The sequence below is a fragment of the Anarrhichthys ocellatus genome, unplaced genomic scaffold (genome assembly GCF_004355925.1).
Source record: "Anarrhichthys ocellatus isolate YVR2014 unplaced genomic scaffold, GSC_Weel_1.0 scaffold21, whole genome shotgun sequence".
NCBI classification, from domain to species: domain Eukaryota; kingdom Metazoa; phylum Chordata; class Actinopteri; order Perciformes; family Anarhichadidae; genus Anarrhichthys; species Anarrhichthys ocellatus.
Window position 1 is genome coordinate 6,210,409 of NW_022280051.1, and position 22,848 is coordinate 6,233,256.

The 22,848-nt window shown below is 43.3% G+C and overlaps 3 protein-coding genes across 4 annotated transcripts in view; 2 read left to right on the forward strand and 1 right to left on the reverse strand.

Annotated features, from left to right (window-relative positions):
* Nucleotides 1-4,169, reverse strand: part of nup107 (nucleoporin 107) — an 8,727-nt gene extending 4,558 nt beyond the window's left edge. The window contains exons 1-12 of the mRNA XM_031859080.1: nt 4,087-4,169; nt 2,758-2,840; nt 2,460-2,549; nt 2,256-2,350; nt 1,786-1,921; nt 1,603-1,706; nt 1,141-1,256; nt 1,013-1,061; nt 759-830; nt 575-663; nt 421-496; nt 210-323 (exon numbers count right to left, since the gene is read on the reverse strand). Coding sequence (XP_031714940.1) covers nt 210-323; nt 421-496; nt 575-663; nt 759-830; nt 1,013-1,061; nt 1,141-1,256; nt 1,603-1,706; nt 1,786-1,921; nt 2,256-2,350; nt 2,460-2,549; nt 2,758-2,840; nt 4,087-4,094 — 1,032 coding nt within the window. The 5' untranslated portion in view covers nt 4,095-4,169. The remainder of the gene's footprint in view (nt 1-209; nt 324-420; nt 497-574; nt 664-758; nt 831-1,012; nt 1,062-1,140; nt 1,257-1,602; nt 1,707-1,785; nt 1,922-2,255; nt 2,351-2,459; nt 2,550-2,757; nt 2,841-4,086) is intronic.
* Nucleotides 4,170-6,129: 1,960 nt separating this feature from the next.
* On the forward strand, nt 6,130-11,304 carry slc35e3 (solute carrier family 35 member E3). The gene is made up of 8 exons (XM_031859083.1): nt 6,130-6,350; nt 7,217-7,657; nt 7,799-7,909; nt 8,006-8,065; nt 8,846-8,944; nt 9,073-9,155; nt 9,873-9,957; nt 10,058-11,304. Exons 2-8 carry the CDS (start codon nt 7,262-7,264, stop codon nt 10,157-10,159), a joined length of 936 nt encoding a protein of 311 aa, XP_031714943.1. The 5' UTR covers nt 6,130-6,350; nt 7,217-7,261; the 3' UTR covers nt 10,160-11,304.
* A 2,255-nt stretch (nt 11,305-13,559) lies between these two features.
* upf2 (UPF2 regulator of nonsense mediated mRNA decay) overlaps nt 13,560-22,848 on the forward strand; it is a 16,023-nt gene continuing 6,734 nt past the window's right edge. For both annotated transcript variants that reach the window (XM_031859155.1, XM_031859156.1), the window contains exons 1-18: nt 13,560-13,606; nt 14,211-14,590; nt 14,853-15,632; nt 16,276-16,436; nt 16,552-16,743; nt 16,826-16,978; nt 17,062-17,165; nt 17,359-17,444; nt 17,818-17,926; nt 18,040-18,153; nt 18,249-18,365; nt 18,465-18,854; nt 19,077-19,352; nt 19,594-19,777; nt 21,046-21,182; nt 21,378-21,482; nt 21,571-21,669; nt 22,450-22,626. In XM_031859155.1, coding sequence (XP_031715015.1) covers nt 14,223-14,590; nt 14,853-15,632; nt 16,276-16,436; nt 16,552-16,743; nt 16,826-16,978; nt 17,062-17,165; nt 17,359-17,444; nt 17,818-17,926; nt 18,040-18,153; nt 18,249-18,365; nt 18,465-18,854; nt 19,077-19,352; nt 19,594-19,777; nt 21,046-21,182; nt 21,378-21,482; nt 21,571-21,669; nt 22,450-22,626 — 3,552 coding nt within the window. In that variant the 5' untranslated portion in view covers nt 13,560-13,606; nt 14,211-14,222. The remainder of the gene's footprint in view (nt 13,607-14,210; nt 14,591-14,852; nt 15,633-16,275; nt 16,437-16,551; nt 16,744-16,825; nt 16,979-17,061; nt 17,166-17,358; nt 17,445-17,817; nt 17,927-18,039; nt 18,154-18,248; nt 18,366-18,464; nt 18,855-19,076; nt 19,353-19,593; nt 19,778-21,045; nt 21,183-21,377; nt 21,483-21,570; nt 21,670-22,449; nt 22,627-22,848) is intronic.

The following is a 22,848-nucleotide window of genomic DNA, read 5'->3' on the forward strand; positions in this document are numbered from 1 at the left end:
ACACACACACACACACACACACACACACACACACACACACACACACAAAACATGTCTCTTTAAATACAGTATGAATCAATGTGTCCCAGCTAGAACATAAGATATTTAGATTCTCAAAAACAAAACCATAAATCCTTCTGAACTTCAACATACACTCCTTTATTACTGTCTGTCTCTCCACCTCCCAGTCTGTCTCTCTGTGTCTCTACCTCTTCGGTCATCCCGGCTCTGATCAGGGTGAACAGGTTCTTCAGCAGTCGGGCGTCGTCCTCTCTGTCCAGGTCCGCCAGAGGACGCTGCTGCCGGAGAGGAGCGTCTGGGTCCTGAACAAACAAACAAACAAACAAACAAACACAATCTGTGAATTCAGACACACTAGGGACGAGGATGTGTTGGTGTCGTCATGTTAACAGGCCTCACCAGCTCAGTGACCAGAGGGATGGTGAAGGCAGCGCCGCTCTTCCTCCTCAGCTTCAGAGCATGAAGGGTGTTCTCCCTGAAACACACACACACACTTTACTTTAGCTAACGATCTTAAAACACACGACTGTAGACGAGATATTTAAAAACTCACCAGCAGACGTTTTTGGCGTAGTATTCTATATTATCAGAGAAATCTCCAATCTGATCCTTAGCGATGCTCTCCAGCCAATCAACGACCAGCTGCAGCACAAGACAAACATTTAATCAGCAGATCCAGAAGGACTGTGTTCATTTAATCTGATGTTTACAATTGTGTGTGTGTGTGTGTGTGTTACCTGACTCTGACGTATGACGGCATCCCGCTGAAAGAGCTGCTCCACCACGACCTTCTCACTCTCACTGGGAACCTTCACACACAAACACAACTTCACCTTCACAGCGTCCGATTCATGCTTCTGACTCGTGTATTCAGGAGAAGGGCTGAAAGCTGGTTAGTGTGTGTGTGTGTGTGTGTGTGTGTGCTTGTCCAAAAAATAATCTGTTTTTGCAGCTTTCAGAGTGTGTGTGTGTGTGTCTCTGTGTCACTCACCACCATGTCTGTCATGATGTCATCTTCCAGCGCCAACTGGACCCGGTCCCTGCAGAGTCAGACAGGTGATCAATCAGAGGTAAAGAGGACAGACGGACAGACAGGTGCAGGTACGATGAGGTGTGTACCTGTACAGCGAGGTGATGAGTCTCCAGGAGCAGTTCTCCTGCTGCAGCAGCCAGCGGACTCCTGCTGTCTTACTGTCCCGTCCCGCTCTGAGGACCACGGACTGCAGCACGTCCACCTGCAGATGAGTGATCGAAGCGAGCATTTCATCAGAATCTATAAGCTTTAGGAGGTTGATTTAGGACACTTGGAGAGAGCCAGGGCTAGCTGTTTCCCTCTACTTTCAGTCTTTATGCTAAGCTAAGCTAACCACGTCTTAAAGGAATGGTTCGACATTTTGGAGAATATACTAATTTGCTTTCTTACTGAGAGAGTCTGATAAGAACATTGATAGCATTCTCATGTGTATGTGTGCTAAATATGAAGCTACAGCCAGTGGCCGGTTAGCATAGCTTAGCACAAAGACTGGAAACGGAGGGAAACAGCTAGCCTGTGCAAAGTTAACACAGACACACACAGCTTACCTTGTCCTGTAAGAGCAGCTGGTAATCCTCAAGCAGCTCAAACACCGCAGTGGAAGAGTTTTTCAGGAAGGACCTGAGGAATTCTGGGAAGAGACTGGCAGCCGCTGAAAAAGATAAATATATATTAACAGGAGTGCTTGTAAACTTGCAGAGCGGGATTTGGGGAGCGTTCATTTCACTCACCGGCCTCGCCGGGGTCATCCTCCTTCAGCAGGGCGGAGCTAAGGTTGGTGATGTCGTCTGTGAAGAAGCTGGTGTTCTCCATCCCCGAAACGGGGGAGATGTACATGCTGTTGGTCCAGTCACTGTCATCCAAATTCTAGACACAGAGACGGCGTTTTAGAGCAAATCCTGGAGGTTTTATCACACGACTGAGAGATTTGTTGCTCTGTAAGAGTCCGACTCTCTCAAGAACGACTCGTGGCAGTTATATAGCGATGTACGAGTGTCAGTTATACAAACGATCAAAAATCATTAATGCAAACGTCCTCGTGAACAGATTGCAAAATGAAATGAGCAATTTTCGACATGTTTGTCCAGAAAGTTTGTACACAACAAGATAAGAAAACTGAAAATGTTCCAGCATGATGTCCAATGACCGTGTGTGTGTGAGTGTGTGTGTGAGTGTGTGTGTGTGTGAGTGTCTGTCTCACCATACTGCTGAGGGCGTTTCTGGGTGTGTGTGTGTATCGAGGCGTTCGGCCTCCCGGAGCCAAAATGGAGGAAATATCTGGAACTCTGGGAGTTACTGAGAGAAAAAAAGACATGAGGCGAGAGAGGGGAGTTAGTAAAATATGGAGATGTTTGATGTTAGAAGATAAACAATAATCAGCTGTGTGTGTGTGTGTGTCTCGTACCAGCCTGTCTGAACAGTGAAGCTGGAGTGTTCCTCAGCAGGGAGCGTGCTGGTGTTACGGTGGACAGGACGGGGCTGCCGGGTGACGGGACTGAGACCAACAGTCAGGAAAACAACAACACTGGCAGTGCTGACGTCATTAATGAATGCTAACAGGCTAACAGGTCTCCACCTCACAGAAACACTTGTTGTTGTATTTGAGCATTCATAACTTTTTACATCCTACCAATGGTCTGAATCCAGTTGAAGATATTTAACCTGAAGCTAAACACACACATTCTCTCCCAGCTGAAGGATACAAGCTACCTTCTTCCTCCTCCTTCGTGCAGCGATCGTCACCTCGTCATCTCGAACCACCGGAGACAGCAGCTCACCCTGACCCCTGGAAGGAAAGACGAGTACGTAAATACACACGCAACACATAGTACTTCTTACCACTGAAAGTATCATGTACAGTCTTCGTTTTATTCAATACCTTTCATTGCAGCACAAAAACTTGAATCAAATCCTTTCTGTTGGCGTCTATATTTCATATTTTAATGTTCATTACATGATGAAACGTTATCGTAAAATAAACTTAATTTCTGAGAGTTTCTTCTCGATGGAAGACCGTAAAGGACTCATGTTTTAGTAAAAGGAACCTTTTTTGTGGCAGCGTTTACGTATTGAGCTTGAAGCAGAAGAAGAAGTTCTTTGCTTGTAATGAAACGTAAGAAGTTCTGTTGATGTGTTTCACCACTGAAACGGTATTTTTGTACGTTTCTAGCCGTCTTGTATGTGTTCGACCAGCTGGAAGAAGTACTTTAGTAGAAGTAGTAGAGTAACTCTGTTACAAGTCAATTCTACTTAAGTAAAAAGTATCAAAGTATAAACATCAAAGAATACCTAAAGTAGTCATTATGCATAAAGGCTCATTTCTAAATCATAAACAATATCTTGATAGATTTTAAATATTAATGTAATAATGTGTTCATCACTGAACGTGGAGCTACTTTTAAAGAATACTGCTCAGTATCTTAAACTATAATAATACATCATAATGTATTTGTTAATTTGTATTTTTGAATGAATAATCTGTAAAAGAAACTACGATATTTCCCTCTGAAGAGTAGTGGAGTAACGTTAGAAGTATACAGTAGCAGAAAATGGAAGTACAAGTACCTCAAATTGTATTGTACAATAGTAAATGCACTTAAGTACTAATACGTAACGTAACTAACTAGTTAACTAACTATTCATTAACAGCTGAAAGTACTCACTGATAGACAGTAATACCAACTGTACTAACGACAAGAAATAGCTGTTTGTTATTAGTTTATTCAGCGGTGATAATTCCAACTTTGTGTAATCAATAACATATCATACATATATATATATTATCCCCAATAACTGACCGAGAACCACGTATTTAGCGCTGGTTAAAACATGTCAATAGTACACAAATCAGCATTTAGCCTGATTAGCATCAGCATTGATTATGAACGGTTTCGTTAGCCACCAGCTAACACAGTAAAGTAGCCGCAATAGCAGGCTAAATAACAAGCTAACGGTTCGACGTGAATAATTCAAAATATAACAACATGTGTATAAGATGATTCTTGTTTAAAATCTAGTGAAATCTAATTTACCAGTCCATGATAGTGGGCTACAAATTCCCGCTTCACGAGGCTTGACAGGATTCTTCTTCGTGATAATTGTTTCTTCTTCGTCTTCTTATTTTGATTTCTCGGTAGATTGGATGCCGTGAGACACTATGCTGCCCCCTATAGTTCAGTGTTGATATACTGCATTCCCAGTGATGTAAACATGTAGAAATGTTGCAAAAATTAAAAACAGATAACTTCTACTGTGATAGTAGAAGTTTTATTATTATTAGAACATCTGATAACTTCTACTGTGATAGTAGATGTTAACAGATGTTAACAAATGTCAAATCAAATATAGAACGTACACATCAATTATATTTTAACAATTATTATTCTCACTTTTCAAATTTAACTGGATGGATTATAAATAATACATAGAAATACATAAATAAATTGTCTTCTCATTTCAAGTACAATAAGGGCTGGAATAAAGAATAACTGACATAACAGAAAGCTTTTGAAAAATGTGCATCTTAAAATAAAGTAATAGTAAATAGTAAAGTTCATTCAGGTGTGAAGTGATGTCAATCAAAAAGCCACAATATTATATTTTATATTATTTTATATTATATTTCATCTCAAAAGATAAATCAGTGAGCATGGACTTTATCTGTGGTAATTAACACTTGTTTCAGCTCTATTCTCTCTGTTTACATCATTGGACAGTGAATTCATGTGTCAGGATTCTGATCATTTTGGGCTCTTAGGTTTTAGGTCTTCATTTCAGATGTGAGTGGATACGTTTGTTCTAAAGAGTTGTGCTTTGTCTCGTAGTGCGCTTCATTAGCCGCTTTTATCAATAGTTACGTTTTCTGAACATATGAGACATGCTGGTTTTAACTGCCTGTTGTAAGAATTAACATAGAAGAGTCTGTTCATTCATGCTTACAAATTATATTCTCTCTAAACATGTTTCTCTTTTAGGAGAACGTCATGTGAGATAACATCTCTAATTAGCGCAATGATCCTGCTCTTCTTTCTATTTCCTCGTCTCTCCACCGTGTGTCACGGTGTGTGGGGCCAAATCCCAATGTCCCCCCTAAACCCTCAAACCCTGAACCCTCAAGGACTTACTGACTTCACCTGGTAAGTGGGTGAGTGTGAGAGACTGTGAGGGCTTGAGATGGTGTAAATAGGAATGGGACGGCACTTTGCTGCAACATATCACGTTACCATGAAAACAACAAGAAATATGATGTATAATTGTGTGTATTTATTTTATATTTTCTACTCCCTGATTTGAAAGTCTTCCAGGCTCTTTCCTCACACGATGAGAGATCATTCATATAATCTATTTACTCGTTTTGTCAAAACAGCTTCAACGACAAAATCAAATATTTGATGAATAAATAAATAAATATCTTCTGATGTCATGTTTATTTTTTGTTCCATCTTTAACCCTTAATGTTTCTGAGTAAATTTAATAAGAAGTGAAGTGAGCCGTCCTCTTTGTTTACCTTTTTTTTAACGTTTCCATGCGTCCACTGGTTACCCCGTGTTTAACGTCGCATTGCAATGATTTGTGGGTAATTCCCTTAGGCTGGAAAGGGTTAATAAAGGGCTCAAAATGTCTGCTAGAGAGCCCTCAAACACTTGATGATTTGACTGTAGTGGGACAGCCCTAAACCCTCACGGACTTCGCAGCGCGCCTCAAAGTCTGTAAGGGAGAACATTGGGATTGGGCCTACATCTCACTAGAGTCAGGAAACTTGTCAGAATACCCATATTTGATTGGCTGAGCTGCATCACGTGATGTGATTCACAAAGCATTGGTTGGTGTGTTTCCTGCACCGCTGAACAAGTGCCGTAACGGCTGAATAAACTGCGCCGGTTGAAGTATAAACTCAGTGTCTGATATGAATAATTCTGAATTATCTGTCGGTGTTAGGTCCTGGGTGCGGATGGAATTGCGTCTGGGTCCGGCAGTTGAGGACCCCTGTTATAGATGATCTCGGCTGTGCTTCACCCTCCAGTCCACTAGGGGCCGCTGTTGCTCAACACGCGCAAATGTTCAACGGCACAGAGGAAACAGGAACCCACGGGGGGCGGCTTGTAACCCAGAAATCACGGCTGTATTCCCGCACGGAGAAGAGCAGAGGGACCGAAAATCATCCAGGACACTAACGTGAGGTTTCGTCGCTTTGGAGTCCGGAGGTTTGGTGCTCCGACTGCCGGAGGGAGACGTTAAACTCACGGGGTCCGGAGCGAGACGGGTAGAAGAAGAAGAAGACAGATGGAGACCCCAGGTAAACTTTTCTTATTGCGTGGCAGAATGAGAGACAGACAGACAGACAGAGAGAGAGAGATAAATAAATGCATGTTATGTCTAACTACCTTTAACTAAATATGCTGCATTAACTGACAGAAACACACAGTATTTAACTGTGCAATATAAATACACGGTGCAATACTACAATTATTCTGTGTGTGTATGTGTGTGTGTATGTGTGTGTGTGTGTGTGTGTGTATATATGTATGTATGTATACATATGTATGTATGTATACATATGTATGTATGTATGTATATGTGTATATATATATATATATATATACTCTACTATGCTGCTGTAATCATGACTAATAAAGGATTATATTATTATTATTAACTCAAGTACTGTATGTAAGTATACATTTGAGGTACTTGTGGAGCTGTAGCACAACATGCACTGTGAAATGTAGTAGGAGTATAAATACCTCAAACCTGAGTACATGTAGGTACTTTCCACCACTGCCACACTTTATATAAAGTAGTTAGCAGCTATGACATAAACATCCGTCATAAATATTATTAGAATAATGTCATAAAGTAATGAGGCAGTTCTGCTGCACAATGAGTACTTGTTACTGCATTTATTTGACAATACTTGTGTACTTATGAAGGCAGGACTTTTACCAAACAAAAGTATTTTGCATTAAAGTAAAAAAGATGTATCATGCTGAGATAAAACTATTAGTCCTGAAGGAAGTTCTTGTGCCAGAGTTACAACACAAGAAGAACAACAGAATACAAATGTAAATGTATATGAACAATAGAACAACAATTGTTAAGTGTAAAAGAATAATACGGAGACCAGTGCACGTTAGAGTAACATTAGTTTCTCTGTTTTGGCAGCGTGAACATCTTCTCTCAGTTAAACTCGTCTTTGGGTCGTCAGCCATGTCGCTGCTGAACTTATCGGCCAACCGGCGCCTCGCCGTCGGCCTGCTGGTCAACCTGCTGTCCTCCATCTGCATCGTCTTCATCAACAAGTGGATCTACGTCCGCTACGGCTTCCCCAACATGACGCTGACCCTCGTTCACTTCGTGGTCACCTGGCTGGGCCTCTACATCTGCCAGAAATTTGACATCTTCTCTCCCAAAAGCCTCCCGCTTCGCCGGATCGCGTGGCTGGCGCTGAGCTTCTGTGGGTTCGTGGCCTTCACCAACCTCTCGCTACAGAACAACTCCATCGGGACGTACCAGCTGGCTAAATCCATGACCACGCCCGTCATCATCCTCATCCAGACCACCTACTACAAGAAGACCTTCTCCACCAAGATTAAGCTCACACTGGTGAGGAACCTCCTTCTCCCCAACTTAAAACTTGTCGGGTCCAGACAATGTGTTTTGTTTTGGGTCCAGGTGGTTGCATGAAGCGTTGGGCTTGTAAAATAAAAAGTTCTTGTTTAACTCTACCTGTCTGTGTGTCTCCAGGTGCCCATCACGTTAGGGGTGATACTGAACTCGTACTTCGACGTGAGGTTCAACCTGCTGGGGACGGTGTTTGCGTCGCTGGGTGTTCTGGTGACGTCGCTTTACCAAGTGGTGAGTACATATACACACAAAACACACAAAAATACAAAGTTGTTTCCGTGAAAATAACAATCTCCCTGTCTGTTTCTCTGTCTGTCTGTCTCTCAGTGGGTGGGAGCTAAACAACATGAGCTCCAGGTGAACTCTATGCAGCTTCTGTACTATCAGGTATGACTTATGAAGTGACACTACTGCAAATAGTATGGATACTGTAACAGTACAAGGGTCACTGAGTACTCTTATCTGATAGAGAGTCTGATCAGTTTGGTTTTTTCACACCGTCGTTTGCATTAGTCATGCTGACGCTGGCTTTCTGCTCAAACTGGTCTTTTTTAGAAGTCGATTTGGGACTTGTTCCCCTTCCTTTAGAACTATGCTTGGGACCCTTTGGCCTTGACTTGGGACTTGAGTTGGAACATGTTGGCTTTTGACTTTTTTTACTTGTTGACTTGACTGGAGACTGGTTGGTCTTTACTTGGGACTTGAATTGTGACGTCTTGGTTTTTACCTAGGAGTTGATTTGCGACTTGTTCCTTTTCACTTGGACTTTTAGTTGGGACTTGTTGGTCTTTATATGGGACTTGACTTGAGACTTGTTGTCCTGGGACTTCATGTGGGACTTGTTCCCCGTCACTTGGGACTTGTTGGCCTTTTCTTGGGACTTGCTGGGCTTTATTTGGGACTTGACTTGAGACTTGTTGTCCTAGGACTTCATGTGGGACTTGTTGGTCTTTATTTGTGACTTGTCCCCCTTCTTTTGGGACTTGTTGGCCTTGTCTTGGGACTTGCTGAGCTTTATTTGGGACTTGACCTGAGACTTGTTAATTTTCGACTTGGGACTTGACTTGATACTTGATGTCTAAATGTAATAGTATGTTTATATTAATACTGTGAGTGTGATAGTACTAATACATAATGTGATGTAATGACGGTAATGTATCCTCTCAGGCTCCTCTGTCGTCGGGATTCCTGCTCTGCGTTGTTCCTCTGTTTGAGCCACTGACTGGAGACAAAGGAATATTTGGACCCTGGTCTCTTCCTGCTCTGGTCTCTGGACTCAACATGACACACACACACATACACCATGCTATAGGCTCCATGCTTTTATTGTGAAGGTCCTGGTGATTTTTTTACATTGTCTGCCGTGGTAACGGCCTTCTCCTCTTCTTGCCTAGGTGACGGTGCTGTTCTCGGGTGTGGTGGCGTTCCTGGTCAACCTGTCCATCTACTGGATCATTGGAAACACCTCGGCTGTCACGTATCCTCAAATTTATGGAAGTCCAAAGAGACCTTTAGGGGGTCTGAAGGGTGATAAGGCTCCAGGTCCTTCTGGGCAGGTGTGAGGCCTTCTAGAAGAGGTTTGGGGGATTTAAGGGGTTTCAGGGATTTTTGGGAAGGTTTAAGGGCATTTTAAGGAACTTTGTATCTTTTTAAATGGATTTCAGAACCTATTTGGTGTTCTTTCTGGCGGATTTGAGGGGTTTAAGGGTTTCTTGGGGGACTTGATGGCTTTTGTTTTTAGGGGGTCTTTCTTTTTCTTGAGGATATCTTTCTGGTTACTTTAAAATGGTTTCTGAACTTCTGGAGAAGACTTCTGGTGTTCTTGAGGGGATCTTTGGTTTTCTTTCTGGGGGGTTTAAAAGGTTGGAAGGTTTCTTGAGGGCGTTTCTAGTCTCTTTGAAGGGGTTTCAGAACTTTCTGGGGGATTTTAAGAGGTTTGATGGTTTCTTGGGGAGTATTGACGTCTTTGTGAAGAGCATCTTAGTCCTGTTGAAAGAGTTTCAGAAGGTCTTGAGAGAATCTGGTCTTCTTAGGGAGGTCCTGGGGTGCTTTATCAGGATATTTCTAATCCTACTGAAGGTGTCACTGAACTTCTTGAGTCGGTCTTTGGTCTTCTTGTAGAGAGTTGAGGGTTTCCTGAATGACTCTGGAGGGGTTTCATACGCGTTGTCGTTCTCCTGACTCCACTTTGCAGCTACAACATGTTTGGTCATTTCAAATTCTGCATCACTCTGATTGGAGGATACCTGCTCTTCCACGACCCGCTGTCCCTCAACCAGGTGAGTCTCTTCCTGTGCTGCTCTGAGGATTCCAAACCGATAACCTTCTGGCTCCAACAACACCGTTACCCGTCTGTCTGTCCTCCCGTCTCACTCTCAGGCACTGGGGATCCTCTGCACTCTGGCCGGTATCCTGTCGTACACACACTTCAAGCTGGCCGAACAGGAGGAGGGGAAGAGCCGCCTGGCTCAAAGGCCATAGGCTTGACTCACCTGTCAAGCGACTGCACAGACTCCTGCCATTGGCCGCCGGCTGCAGAGACAACTTTATATGTATTTTCTATCTTATTAGGAGTATTTTTTTAAGGATCATCGCGGCCTCCCGACATTTCAACACATCTTCCGCTCGTCCTGCGGTTCTTTGCTCAACAACACTGAAGCAGATGAAAGAACACACAACTTCTTTGGGATGCAGGAGCTCAAATTCAGCTTCATTTTCTGTCTGTGGCGAGCTGTTGACGGGTCGACTGACCGTGGAGACATTCGGTGTCCAATCCAAAGGAGGCGACAGGTTTATGTCATCGTTAAGTTAAAGCACAGACTCCATTAATGCACCAAACCTTCATCTGCTGCTGGAAGCAGGCGCTGAAAACAATATAATAATTAGTGAAATAGTTATTTTAGTCCAGTAGAAAAGAGTGGCAGCTCCACACAAAACAAAATGTTTCATCATCTCTCACTCAGACCCACTAAAGTGTATCTGTCTGAGCATTATGGACACACTGTGTTCCTTGATGGCCACGTGCAGAATGGAAATACAGGAGTTGTGTCTGAATCTGTGAGTTTAAACACTTAAACCAATCAAACAGTGTTTAAGTGTTTTAATACACACTTTTTGAGCCGAAGTACAAATCACACTTCCAATCAAAAGCTAACGACTTAAAGGTGACGTGATGAGTGTGTCTGTAGCAGCGCTGCTTGTTTTTGTTTTATTCATTGTTTTTCATTCGATTAAGAGTTATTGAAGACACAAATAAAAGCCCCACGAGCCACAAAGATTGTTGATTTCACAGAGTTTAATTAAAAAACATCGACTTCTGTCTCTTAAGTGTTAATGAAAATAAATGGATTAACAATGGGAATTTATTTTGATACTTCTAATGTAAATAAGAAGTCGGAGTGCATTAAAAAGCATCAAATTAGACAAAGAGAGCTTGTTTAGAACTTCAAAGAAAGATGATTTATGGGCCTTTTGATGTTTATTCATTTTATCTGATATTAATGTTCTCTTTATTATCTGGCCTCCTGTCATGTTACTGTAAACAAGTCCTCTTCATACTCTGACAGAGGTTATATATATAAAAATAACTGTATGCTAATAAACTACCAGAGCTTCCTCTGTTACGGTTCGCTGTCAGCACAGATTGTCTCGTTGTCGTTCACCAAAGACAAAGTTTGCATGATTTTTACGAAGGTTTTGCGTTGAATGGGCGGATGATTTAAATGTTGGTGAACGTTTAAACATCCTGATCAATCAAACAGCAACGTTGCTTCACAATCTTTTCACTGATTAAATGGGGTTTTTTTAGATTTAAATTGAGTGTTTAAGATCAACAGTATTTCAGTTTATAGTTTGTTTTTGCTCTTAGTGTCATTCAGTGTTTCTTTAATTTAAGCTTTTCTTTATTCGTCTTTTATTTTGTAGCATTTGTTGACAGGAAGTGTTACATTTTTGATGATTGTTGGTGAGATTTACAGATTTCTACTTGAGAGCGAAGCTTTTACAATTGTCTTTTCACTTCACTGTGATGAACATTCTCCGTGTGCTGAATAAAAACTGATGTAAAGACTTTACAGCTGCTTGTTTCTCTGCAGATTGACAGGCTGGAGACAGTTTCCATGATGAAGCCTTTGGCCATCAGTATTTGCAGTTTTACAAACTGGGTGCTTTATACAGTCATCATACATGTAATGTTCATCTTTCTATCTTTCTAAAACAAGTCCATTGTTTTTACTTTAATACAATTCATATCTCAACCAGGACTGTGTATTTTAAGATAGTCCGCTGCAAGTAGAAGAAGAAGAATTATCAGTTTAATAACTCAAAGTAATGCCTCAGAACCTCAGAGGTGGAGCCAGTTTTTAACGACTTCATAGACAGTTTTGTCCAGTGGTTTCAAACATAAGGAGTCGGACCCCTCCGAAGGGTCACCAGTTAAATCTGAGGGGTCGTGAGAGAAGAATACACACATGTATAGTCATTTTTTTAATCTTTTCTCTAATTTTAGGGACAACTTTTTAAATCTAAATACAATGCATTGTATTTTTTATTCGTATCTTTTTATGTAAATAATTGGTAACAATATGCTGGAGTAATATTTCCCTCTGAGATGTTGTGGAGTATAAAGTAGTAGAGGAAATACTCAAAGTACTTCAGTATAATCTTGAGTTGAGCTCTAACAGTAATGAGTCAGGTACTCGTTCTGTGGTGATTCAGAATGTAAACTTGGTTTCATTTATTTTAACCACACCTATAAGGAAGTATTCCTGTGAACGGCTCTTCTGTCTCACTTTTCTGCTGCTCCACGCTGAGCTTTCAGTACCTCCGTGTGTGTGTGTCAATAAAGCTACAACAGCCACCCTTGTTCACACACACACACACACACACACACACACACACACACACACACACACACACACACACACAGTTTGTGTGTGCAGAGAGGAACATTCAGATGAACGAATGAGAGGAAAGATTGTGTGTTTAAAAATACTCTGGAGAGCTTCTGTAAAACCAGCTCACAGAGACTCTGTTCTGGTTCCTCTGAAGGTCCAGTTCAGTTTAAACCCTTTTAAATTCATTACACTATCACTTAACACTTACACATGTAACACTACATTTCAGGTTTGTTTTGATTCACCACTTAAATAAATTAGATCACTGGAGCAGGAAGTTGTTCAGTTGAAGGTACGTTCCCCAAATTTAGTTTTAAAAACCCAAATGTAAATACCTTTTGTACCTCTACTACGACTGGTACATAGACTCAGTGGTGGAGGAAGTATTCACATAGTATCTTATATTTTTAAAAAAAGTAGCAAAAATAAGGACACAAATTGTCATAATTTTGAGTTTTTTTCTGCATTAAGTACTTTTATTTTTAACACTTTAAGTACATTTACCTGATAATTCTTAAACTTTTACTTTTATGTTATATTGCCTTATTGTAAAACGTAATAAAACACACTGAGATTTATATACATTTTATTTTTAAAAGCATCCAAACCAGGTGGCACCTCTACTCCATAATGCATTTATGTTTTACAAAACAATTAAATTGTTTGTGAGTAACATTCTTTTGTTTAGAACTTGTTGCCCTCAAGCGGCCAAATAACAAATAAATAGAAACGTCTTCTTTGCAGACCACCGTTACATGAATAGCTGCCCTAAGCATTGCCTGACGATGTGACAAACTTCTAATCTGATTTTAAAGTTACTACAACATAAACAATATTTATGGGTTAAAGAATATTGCAATGATATAGAAATTCAGGACGAAAACGTGTAAATATTGCCAAAATATAACTTTGATTGATTTAATTTAGATATTTTCAGTAAGGCATAATTTGTAGAGCCAACACCAGAGGTCCTTCTGCGGTTCACACAGAAACCGACGTTAATGACCGATGTTTGTTATGCTACAATTAGCAGGTAAACCTTTTCATGTTATAATGATATTTACGCGCTCAAAACAACAGCTACACATCTATTTATGATGTATATTATTGTAAGTTTACACCATGATGACTAAACACACACTAGCTGCCAGTTTAACGCGGTCAAAACGTTTGTTTACATCGTGCATTCAAGTGGCTAACGGCGTTAGCTATATGCTAGCGCTAACTCTGTTGTTGTTATTCATTTGTGTTCACATTTAAAACGTTATATCATCTTAACAAGGCCATGAAACGGATTGCTTTCTTCAAGGCTAACATGAAACAGATTATTCAGCCAAATCATGAACATTAAAGAGAGTTAATGTTATCTTCCTAACCAAAGCTGTGCAGCTAAGCTAGGTGGCTAACAGTGTCTGCAAATAAGCTGCTGTACGTGTCAGATGTTGGCGGTTGGAGTTAATTTTTTCCGTAATATTATTATTCCACTTCTGTCCAATTAGCTGGTAGTGCTAGACGTATAAATACACTATTTATATATATGAATTGTCATATATAGATCACAGCATATTTATCAATGCAGATGGTTGGAAGAGCGTTAAAGCATGAAGGAGATCCTTCATAACAACCTGTTTTTGTAGTCTTTCCTCAGTATGCCTGCTGAACGCAAGCGCTCAGTAAACATGGATGAGAAAGACGTTTGCACCTCCAGCAGCAAGGAGAAGGAGAAGGACAGAGATGGTGAGAGAAGACCAGCGTCCGCCCGAGACAAAGCCAAAGACGAGGCCAAGATGAGCGGCAAGAAAGACGGCGGCAAGGAAGAGAAGAGGAAGCGCCTGGAGGAGGAGAAGAAGAAAAGGGAGGAAAAGGAGCGGAGAAAGAAAGAGGAGGAAAAACTGAAAGCGGAGGAGGAGCAGAAGAAGAAAGAGGAAGAGGAGAAGAGACAGCAGGAGGAGGAGGAGAGGAAGCTTCAAGAGGAAGAGGCCAAAAGACAACGTGAGGAGGAGGCAGCTCTCCTGAAGTAAGTCTGGAGAACTTTGTTGTTGTAAAGCCTCATTTTACTGCCGATTAACCCGCAACAACAGATCATTTGCACTAAAAATCACCGTTTCTCCTCAGAGTCAGAACTCAGGCATGATAAACAGTTTCATCATGATCAATATGTGTTGATAAACATCCATAAATATGCGTAGAAATCATAGAACATTGACCTCCCTTATAACTTCAGATCTTTGCTGTCTTTCATTTTCAAAAAAACGTTCCATTTAACCTCTCCTCTGCAGGGAAAAGGAGGAGGGACATCAGCTGCACCAGGAGGCCTGGGAGCGCAATCAGTGCAGGAAGGAACTCCGCAGCAAGAACCAGAACGCCCAAGAGGGTCGGCCCGAAGAGGCCTTCTTCAGCCGCCTGGACTCCAGCCTTAAAAAGAACACGGCCTTCGTCAAGAAGCTGCGCACGCTCACCGAGCAGCAGCGAGACTCACTCTCCAACGACTTCGGCTCGCTGAACCTCAGCAAGTACATCGGCGAGGCCGTGAGCTCCGTCGTGGAGGCCAAGCTGAAGATCTCCGACGTCGGCTGCGCCGTTCACCTGTGCTCCCTCTTCCACCAGCGGTACACCGAGTTCGCCCCGTTGCTGTTGCAGGCGTGGAAGAAGCACTTCGAAGCCAGGAAGGAGGACAAGTCGCCCAATGTGAGCAAGCTGCGCACCGACCTGCGCTTCATCGCCGAGCTCACCATTGTCGGCCTCTTCACCGACAAGGAGGGGCTTTCTCTGATTTACGAGCAGCTGAAGAGCATCATCGGGACGGACCGGGAGACGCACACCCACGTGTCGGTGGTGATCAGCTTCTGTAAGCACTGCGGAGACGACATCGCCGGCCTGTTGCCCCGCAAGGTCAAGCTGGCCGCGGAGAAGTTCGGACTGGGCTTCCCTCCGAGCGAGATAATCACCATCGAGAAGCAGCAGCCCTTCCAGAACCTCCTCAGGGAGTACTTCACCTCGCTCACCAAGCACCTGAAGAAGGACCACCGCGAGCTGCAGAACACCGAGAGGCAGAACAGGTGAGTGTCCGACCCGAAGGTTAAGCTTTGTTCATACTCACTATACACAGATGGCACGGAAGCTTTCATACTCAATGCGCTGTTGTTGCATTATTCTCCAATACACCAGAGGAAGAACTGTGAAGAATCAAAAAGACAATGATTATACCTCATAGATACACTCATAGACTGTCGGTGGAACCGGCTAAAAGCCAGAAACCAACCTCCACTATGTCAAGGAGGGATTGTATTTATCTGTGAACTCATATCTCATATTCATAAACCACTTTATTACCTTCATACAAACACTGAAAAGAAACAAGTCAAGTATTAAATGTATTATAAAGAAACAAAGGTTGAATATCCTGTAAACTATTTGATTTGGCTGCAAAATATTTATTGAAATGAAGATTTTTAAGACCGTCTTTCACTTTAAAAGTGAATTGGCCTTCTTTATATAATCCTCAGACATGTAAACTGTTTTTGTCAGTGAACTATTTGTAACAGTCATGTGATCGCGTGCGGCAAGTTACAAAAATTCAGATTTGCATGACCCACGCGCCGGCCATGATTACGTCTTTTTCTGGCACGTTCGCCAGCTTCACCACGTCGACCGTAAACTAAGATTTAGTGCTCCCTGGTCACTCTTTCTCTTCCTCTTCAGGCGGATCCTACACTCCAAAGGGGAGCTGAGTGAGGACAGACACAAGCAGTATGAAGAGTTTGCCACTTCCTACCAGAAGCTGCTGGCCAACACTCAGTCTCTGGCTGACCTGCTGGATGAAAACATGCCCGAGCTTCCTCAGGACAAGACCGTGCAGGAGGGTGTGTGTCCTGGTTAAATCAAAAGATGTCCTTGAAGGATGTGACATATTTGTTTGAAGGATGTGACATATTTGTTTTTAACTCTACGTGTAATGTGTCCTCTCTGCTCTCTCAGAGCATGGCCCCGGCATCGACATCTTCACCCCCGGTAAGCCCGGAGAGTACGACCTGGAGGGGGGGATCTGGGAAGACGAAGACGCCCGTAACTTCTACGAGAACCTGGTGGACCTGAAGGCCTTCGTCCCCGCCATCCTCTTCAAGGACAACGAGAAGAGCGGCCAGGCCAAAGACAAGGACGACGCCAAAGGTGCGTTTGATAGATCACGAAAGAGATTCGCACAGAGGTTGTTTTTTTGTTGTTGTTCTGACCGTGTTGCCGTCTGGTTCAGATGGCAAAGAGGTGAAGGACGCGGCCAGCACCACCACCGAGGAGCTGGAGCTGGAGCTGGAGGCTCTGGACATCGCAGATGAACCTCTCGAATTGGAGGGACCAGACGAGGCCGAGAACGAAGAGCTGGCCAAGAAGCTGCTGGACGAGCAAGGTGAACACCATCCTCTTTCACAAAAAGCACCGCCGCTCTTTAAATGTTCGGTGTTGTTTTTTTATAAACCTTTATTTTTGTAGAACAAGAGGATGAAGAGGCCAACACTGGGTCCCACTTGAAGCTGATCGTGGACGCCTTCATCCAGCAGCTCCCCAACTGTGTGAACAGAGACCTCATCGACAAGGTGAGGAGAAACAAACAAGAATGCAGCGTCCATATTGTCTGCTCGACAAAATATAGATGGTTTCATATTTAGACAAAATGATATTCTGGCAGTATTTTAGACATGTTTCCTCTGCTAGATGACTAGCTCTTGTGTATAACAAATACTTACATGACAGGTTGATGATCTCGTATCTTTGAATTGACTCCTGCAGGCTGCCATGGACTTCTGCATGAACATGAACACCAAATCCAACCGCAGGAAGCTCGTCCGAGCTCTCTTCACTGTCCCCAGGCAGAGGTGAAGCTGCAGACTAATCATTTCATCACCCTCGGGATGGAGATAACGTTGGTGTTTATATAGTTTGAAATAGCTGCAGTCACTCTTAAAGCTGCACTAATAGATGTTTTTATATTAATAACAGATCGTGTGGCGCTGCACTGTACACCACCTGTTGGCAAAACAACTTCATATTTTGATTATGTGCATGTTATGTTTACAGCTTGTTCTGCTGCCTTTAAGTGGAGAAAACAATCCATGAATGCAGCTTCTTTTTAAAGGCTCATTAACACATTAATTTCAGCTACGTTATACTTCCAGCCTTGTACTGTACCTCCACCAGGGGGCGCCGTCATCATAGTTTATAGTCTGAAGACTCGTTCTACTGTTGCAGGTTGGATCTTCTGCCCTTCTACTCTCGCCTGGTGGCAACTCTTCATCCATGCATGTCGGACGTGGCTGAGGACCTCTGCTCCATGCTGAAGGGGGACTTCAGGTTCCACGTAGGTCCTCCGACTGCTGTTGAATAATTTACTTTTTTTTTGTTTTATTGGGACTCAATAGACGGCTCTGAATTAAACAAACCACCCCAAAACTATTTTGTTTTGTGCTGTAGATTCGGAAGAAGGACCAGATCAACATCGAGACAAAGAATAAAACCGTCCGGTTCATCGGGGAACTGACCAAGTTCAAGATGTTCTCAAAAACCGACACGCTTCATTGTCTCAAGGTGAGATCGGAGGCTTTCTTTTAAATCTCTGAGCTGATCAATGCGAATGAAACAATAATAATATAAAATGTGTGTGTGTGTGTGTGTCCCAACAGATGCTGCTGTCTGACTTCACCCATCACCACATAGAGATGGCCTGCACGCTGCTGGAGACCTCCGGACGCTTCCTCTTCAGATCCCCCGACTCTCATCTGCGTACCAGCGTCCTGCTGGTTAGTGAACGGGTTGATAGTGACACTGAAAGAACTGATTCAAGATGCTTTTGTGTGCATAAACGGCTGATTTTTTTCCTATTTCCTGCGTGTTTTCAGGAGCAAATGATGCGTAAAAAGCAGGCGCAGCATCTGGACGCCCGCTACGTGACGATGGTGGAGAACGCCTACTACTACTGCAACCCGCCGCCCATGGAGAAGACGGTAAGGAAGAAGAGGCCGCCGCTGCAGGAGTACATCCGCAAGCTGCTCTACAAGGACCTGTCCAAAGTCACCACGGAGAAGGTGCTGAGGCAGATGCGCAAGCTGCCGTGGCAGGACCCCGAGGTCAAGAGCTACCTGATCTGCTGCATGGTCAACATCTGGAACGTCAAGTACAACAGCATCCACTGCGTGGCCAACCTGCTGGCCGGCCTGGTGGCCTACCAGGAGGACGTGGGCATCCACGTGGTGGACGGAGTCCTGGAGGACATCCGGCTGGGCATGGAGGTAAGGAGGAGACGTAGTGATACTTATATACATATATATGTATATTTCTGTTTGTTTCTGCACTGCTTCTGCTGCATAAAGAGTACTTTTACTTACTACATTTAGCTGTTAATACTTTACTTAAGTACATTTCTTTAATGCAGGACTTTACCTGAGTATTTTCACAGTGTTGTATTTCTCCTTTTACTTCATCATCATCATCATTCCTCCGTTCATTCTCAGGTCAACCAGCCCAAGTTCAACCAGCGGCGGATCAGCAGCGCCAAGTTCCTGGGCGAGCTCTACAACTACCGCATGGTGGAGTCCGCCGTCATCTTCCGCACCCTCTTCTCCTTCATCTCCTTCGGGATCAACCAGGACGGCAGCCCCAGCGCCCTGGACCCTCCGGAGCACCTGTTCCGCATCCGCCTGGTCTGCACGCTGCTCGACACCTGCGGCCAGTACTTCGACCGCGGCTCCAGCAAGAGGAAGCTGGACTGTTTCCTCATCTACTTCCAGGTACGTCTGCTCCCAAGAGCACCTCCGGTCGCTGTGTTTAGTGGTGGATTATCAGTGTCCATTATCACTATTTTTATTTATTTCTTTACCTATAATGGTCTTAATCTGCCGTCGTTACGACGCGTCACTTTCCTTTATGCCTCTCAGGTACGTTGTGCATATACGTGACTAATCTAACATTCTCTCGCAAGAGACATCTAAATAATAGAGAATAACAACGATGTCCTGCGTGTGTCTGCAGCGGTACATCTGGTGGAAAAAGAGCACCGACGTTTGGACCAAGGACCACCCGTTCCCCATCGACATCGACTACATGATCACCGACACCTTGGAGCTGCTCAGGCCCAAGATGAGGCTCAGCTGCTCCCTGGAGGAGGCCACCAAGCAGGTCACCGACCTGGAGAGGGAGGTGCTGGTCAAACTAGGTAGGAGCACGTCTGTAGGTGGTTGACGTTTATATCCGGCGTTTAATTATCACCGCATGCAGGGTGACGGATGCAGCCGGTCGTCCCGGCCGAGCAGCATTCCTCTCTGTGTAGGAGGACGATGCTGCATCACTCCTCGCTCCGCTCTGTCTGTCAGACAGGTTTTATTTATTTTTATTGTTTTAGTTCATGGAAACACACGCATACCGAACACATGCGCTCACTGGGAAAGGACAACGATTATATAGTCTGACGTCCAACGCAGAGTTCTGTCTGCGCAGAGAGTTTAGTTTAAGTGGCTCGCTCCAAACAAAAAGTACCGCGTGTCGATTAATCAATTCTTCTCATAAGTCATTTCATACGCAAAGATGACAAACTATGTTGTCAGATCAGTCTCAATATTAATGAGAGAGAGAGAGAGAGAAGGAAGAAGGAAACAGGAAACAGGAAACGTCCTCACTCATTGAGGATCACTGTTCTTTGCTGGTTTCAGCCCAAACCTGAGTTTCAAGATGTCGACTGTGAATGTTCAGAGAAGAATGTAAACACCAGCTCCTCCCTTTAGAGAGACTGTGTCGAGGCAAAGTACTGGACAGTGTAACAATACCCCATTACAAGTTAAAGTCCTGCATTCAAAGGGGTTCAGTAGGAAAATGCACTGAACACTTGTGCCTCACTCGGTCATTTCTGAACATTTTAAACCTCCTCTGAAAAGTCTTTAATAAACTATGTCGCCAAAACACAGACATTCAGCCTCTTAAGGGCAAAAATGTCCCTAAATGTCCCCATTAAATGTTACTTCCCCCCCCACTGGTGTTGCAGTCTGTGTGTGTGTGTCTGTCTGTTTCTCTGTGTGTGTGTGTGTGTGTGTGTGTGTGTGTGTGTGTGTGTGTGTGTGTGTAGCAGAGAGAGTGATTGATGAGCCCCCCCCCCCCCCCCCGAGCTAAACAGTGGAGCCATTGTTTGATGTTTCATACTCTAAACCAGGATCAGGCATTCCTGAGTCACACCAGACCTGATCTTCAGCTCCTGTCTGACTTCATTCTTCTGTTTGGTTTCTGTCGTCACAATGAAAACCATTAGACTCTTTAATGAGCGCAGAAGAACAACACACTAATGACACAATAAGTGTTCCTTCTATTTATAACTGAAGCCGGATGTATTCACGATGTAATCCGTCGTAACAACCTGACTTTAATGCAGAATATTCTGTGTTTTTAGCATTTTTTAAAATGATTCTCCTAAAGAGTTTCCTGTTGTTCATGAAGGTCTGGCCATGGGGAGGGACGGCCGCTCCAGCGCCATGAGCGAGGAAGACGACGACGGCGACGACGACGAAGAGGGCGGCGCCGAGACCGAGGAGCAGTCGGGCAACGAGAGTGAAATGAACGAACAGGAAGAGGATGTGAGTTTGTTATGACGATGACGATGATGATGATGATGATGATGATCTAACTCTTCAAAACTTCACCCTGTTTGTCCGCTCGCCTCGTTTCTGAAACTGTAATCATGAATGCGATGACGTGACGACGGATCTGACTGAATTGAATCTGGAATGAAACGTCTCCATCGTGATGTCATACGTTTTGTTTTTCCACAGGAAGGCTCTGAGAACGAAGAGGGGGAGCGGGAGGAAGAGGAAGAAGAGAACACCGACTACCTGACCGACTCCAATAAAGAAAACGAGACCGATGAGGAGAACAACGTAAGATCGACCGCACGAACAGCTGTAGATGAGAGACGATCAGCGCCTCAGGTATGAAGATTGTTTAACGTCTGCCTTGTGTGTTTAGGAGGTTACCATCCGCGGAGGTGGACTGAAGCACGTGGCGTGCGCTGAGGACGAGGACTTCATTCAGGCTCTGGATAAGATGATGCTGGAGAACCTGCAGGTAGGACGTCCTGGAAACTTCAGCTGACACGTGAACGCGAGGGGGAAAGTTTCCTAAAAACAATACCACTTTGGTCCACAGGGGCCGCCAGAATACACTAAACGAAAGCTCCTCATAGTAGCTTTAATGAAACAGATAAATTCTCCCTCTTTTGTTGTATCTTCCTTGTAAATATGAATCAGTTTTACCTTTTATTTCTTTCTTTAGTGCTACTCTTATATACTTAGTTCTATTTTATTGTTTTATTTATTTTATAATGACCGTAAAGATAAACCTTGAGCCTTTGTGTTTCCCTGTTAAGCATTTGAAGGATAGTTTCAAAAATAAGGAATTCATTACTAAATACATCCATTGATTGGTCTGAAACCCATATTAGCTTCTAGAAGATGAACTTTTCAGTACATCTTTGCACAAAACAAGGACTTTGGATTTTGTCTTCCATCACTTACATAAAAAAACAAGAGGCGACGTTTTGACGTCCAGTTGAACACGAGGAACGATAACGGCAAGAAAAACCTGTTTCAAATGCATATATGGACGCCTGAATATCATTATTTGTGAAGCTATTATGTTTAAATATGTCTGTATAGTTGGTGGTGCTGTTGAATGGTCTAACGCTACACTGACGGGTGTTTCTAATATTACGTCTCCGTCATTTATATCAACGAGCGTCGGCTAAATAACACAACAACCTCCATGAAGAGAGGATTTATCCCCAGAGTAAAACATTACGCTTTGATCTAAACATATCTGAAAAGGTACAACTTGTGTGTTTTGCAGCAGCGCAGCGGCGAGACGGTGAAGGTGCACCAGCTGGACGTGGCCATTCCTCTGCAGCTGAAGAGTCAGCTGAAGAAGGGCGGCTCCAGAGAGCCGTGCATCGGAGAGGACGACGCCGCCGACATCTCCGACACCATGCAGTTCGTCATGCTGACGCGCAAAGGCAACAAGCAGCAGGTAGCGTGCATGGCTGTATTAACACATGCAGTATATAATAATATACACCGAGGCAGCACAGTGTAGCCTGTTTATGGATCGATTAAAGGTGACATCACTGCCCAAAAATAATCAATGACGGAGGAAGTATTCAGGTGTTTTACTTAAGTAAAACAAACAATTGTGTATCACTTTAATGTTGATCATGTCGTAGCTGCTGTTGGATCACAACCAGGTGGCAAC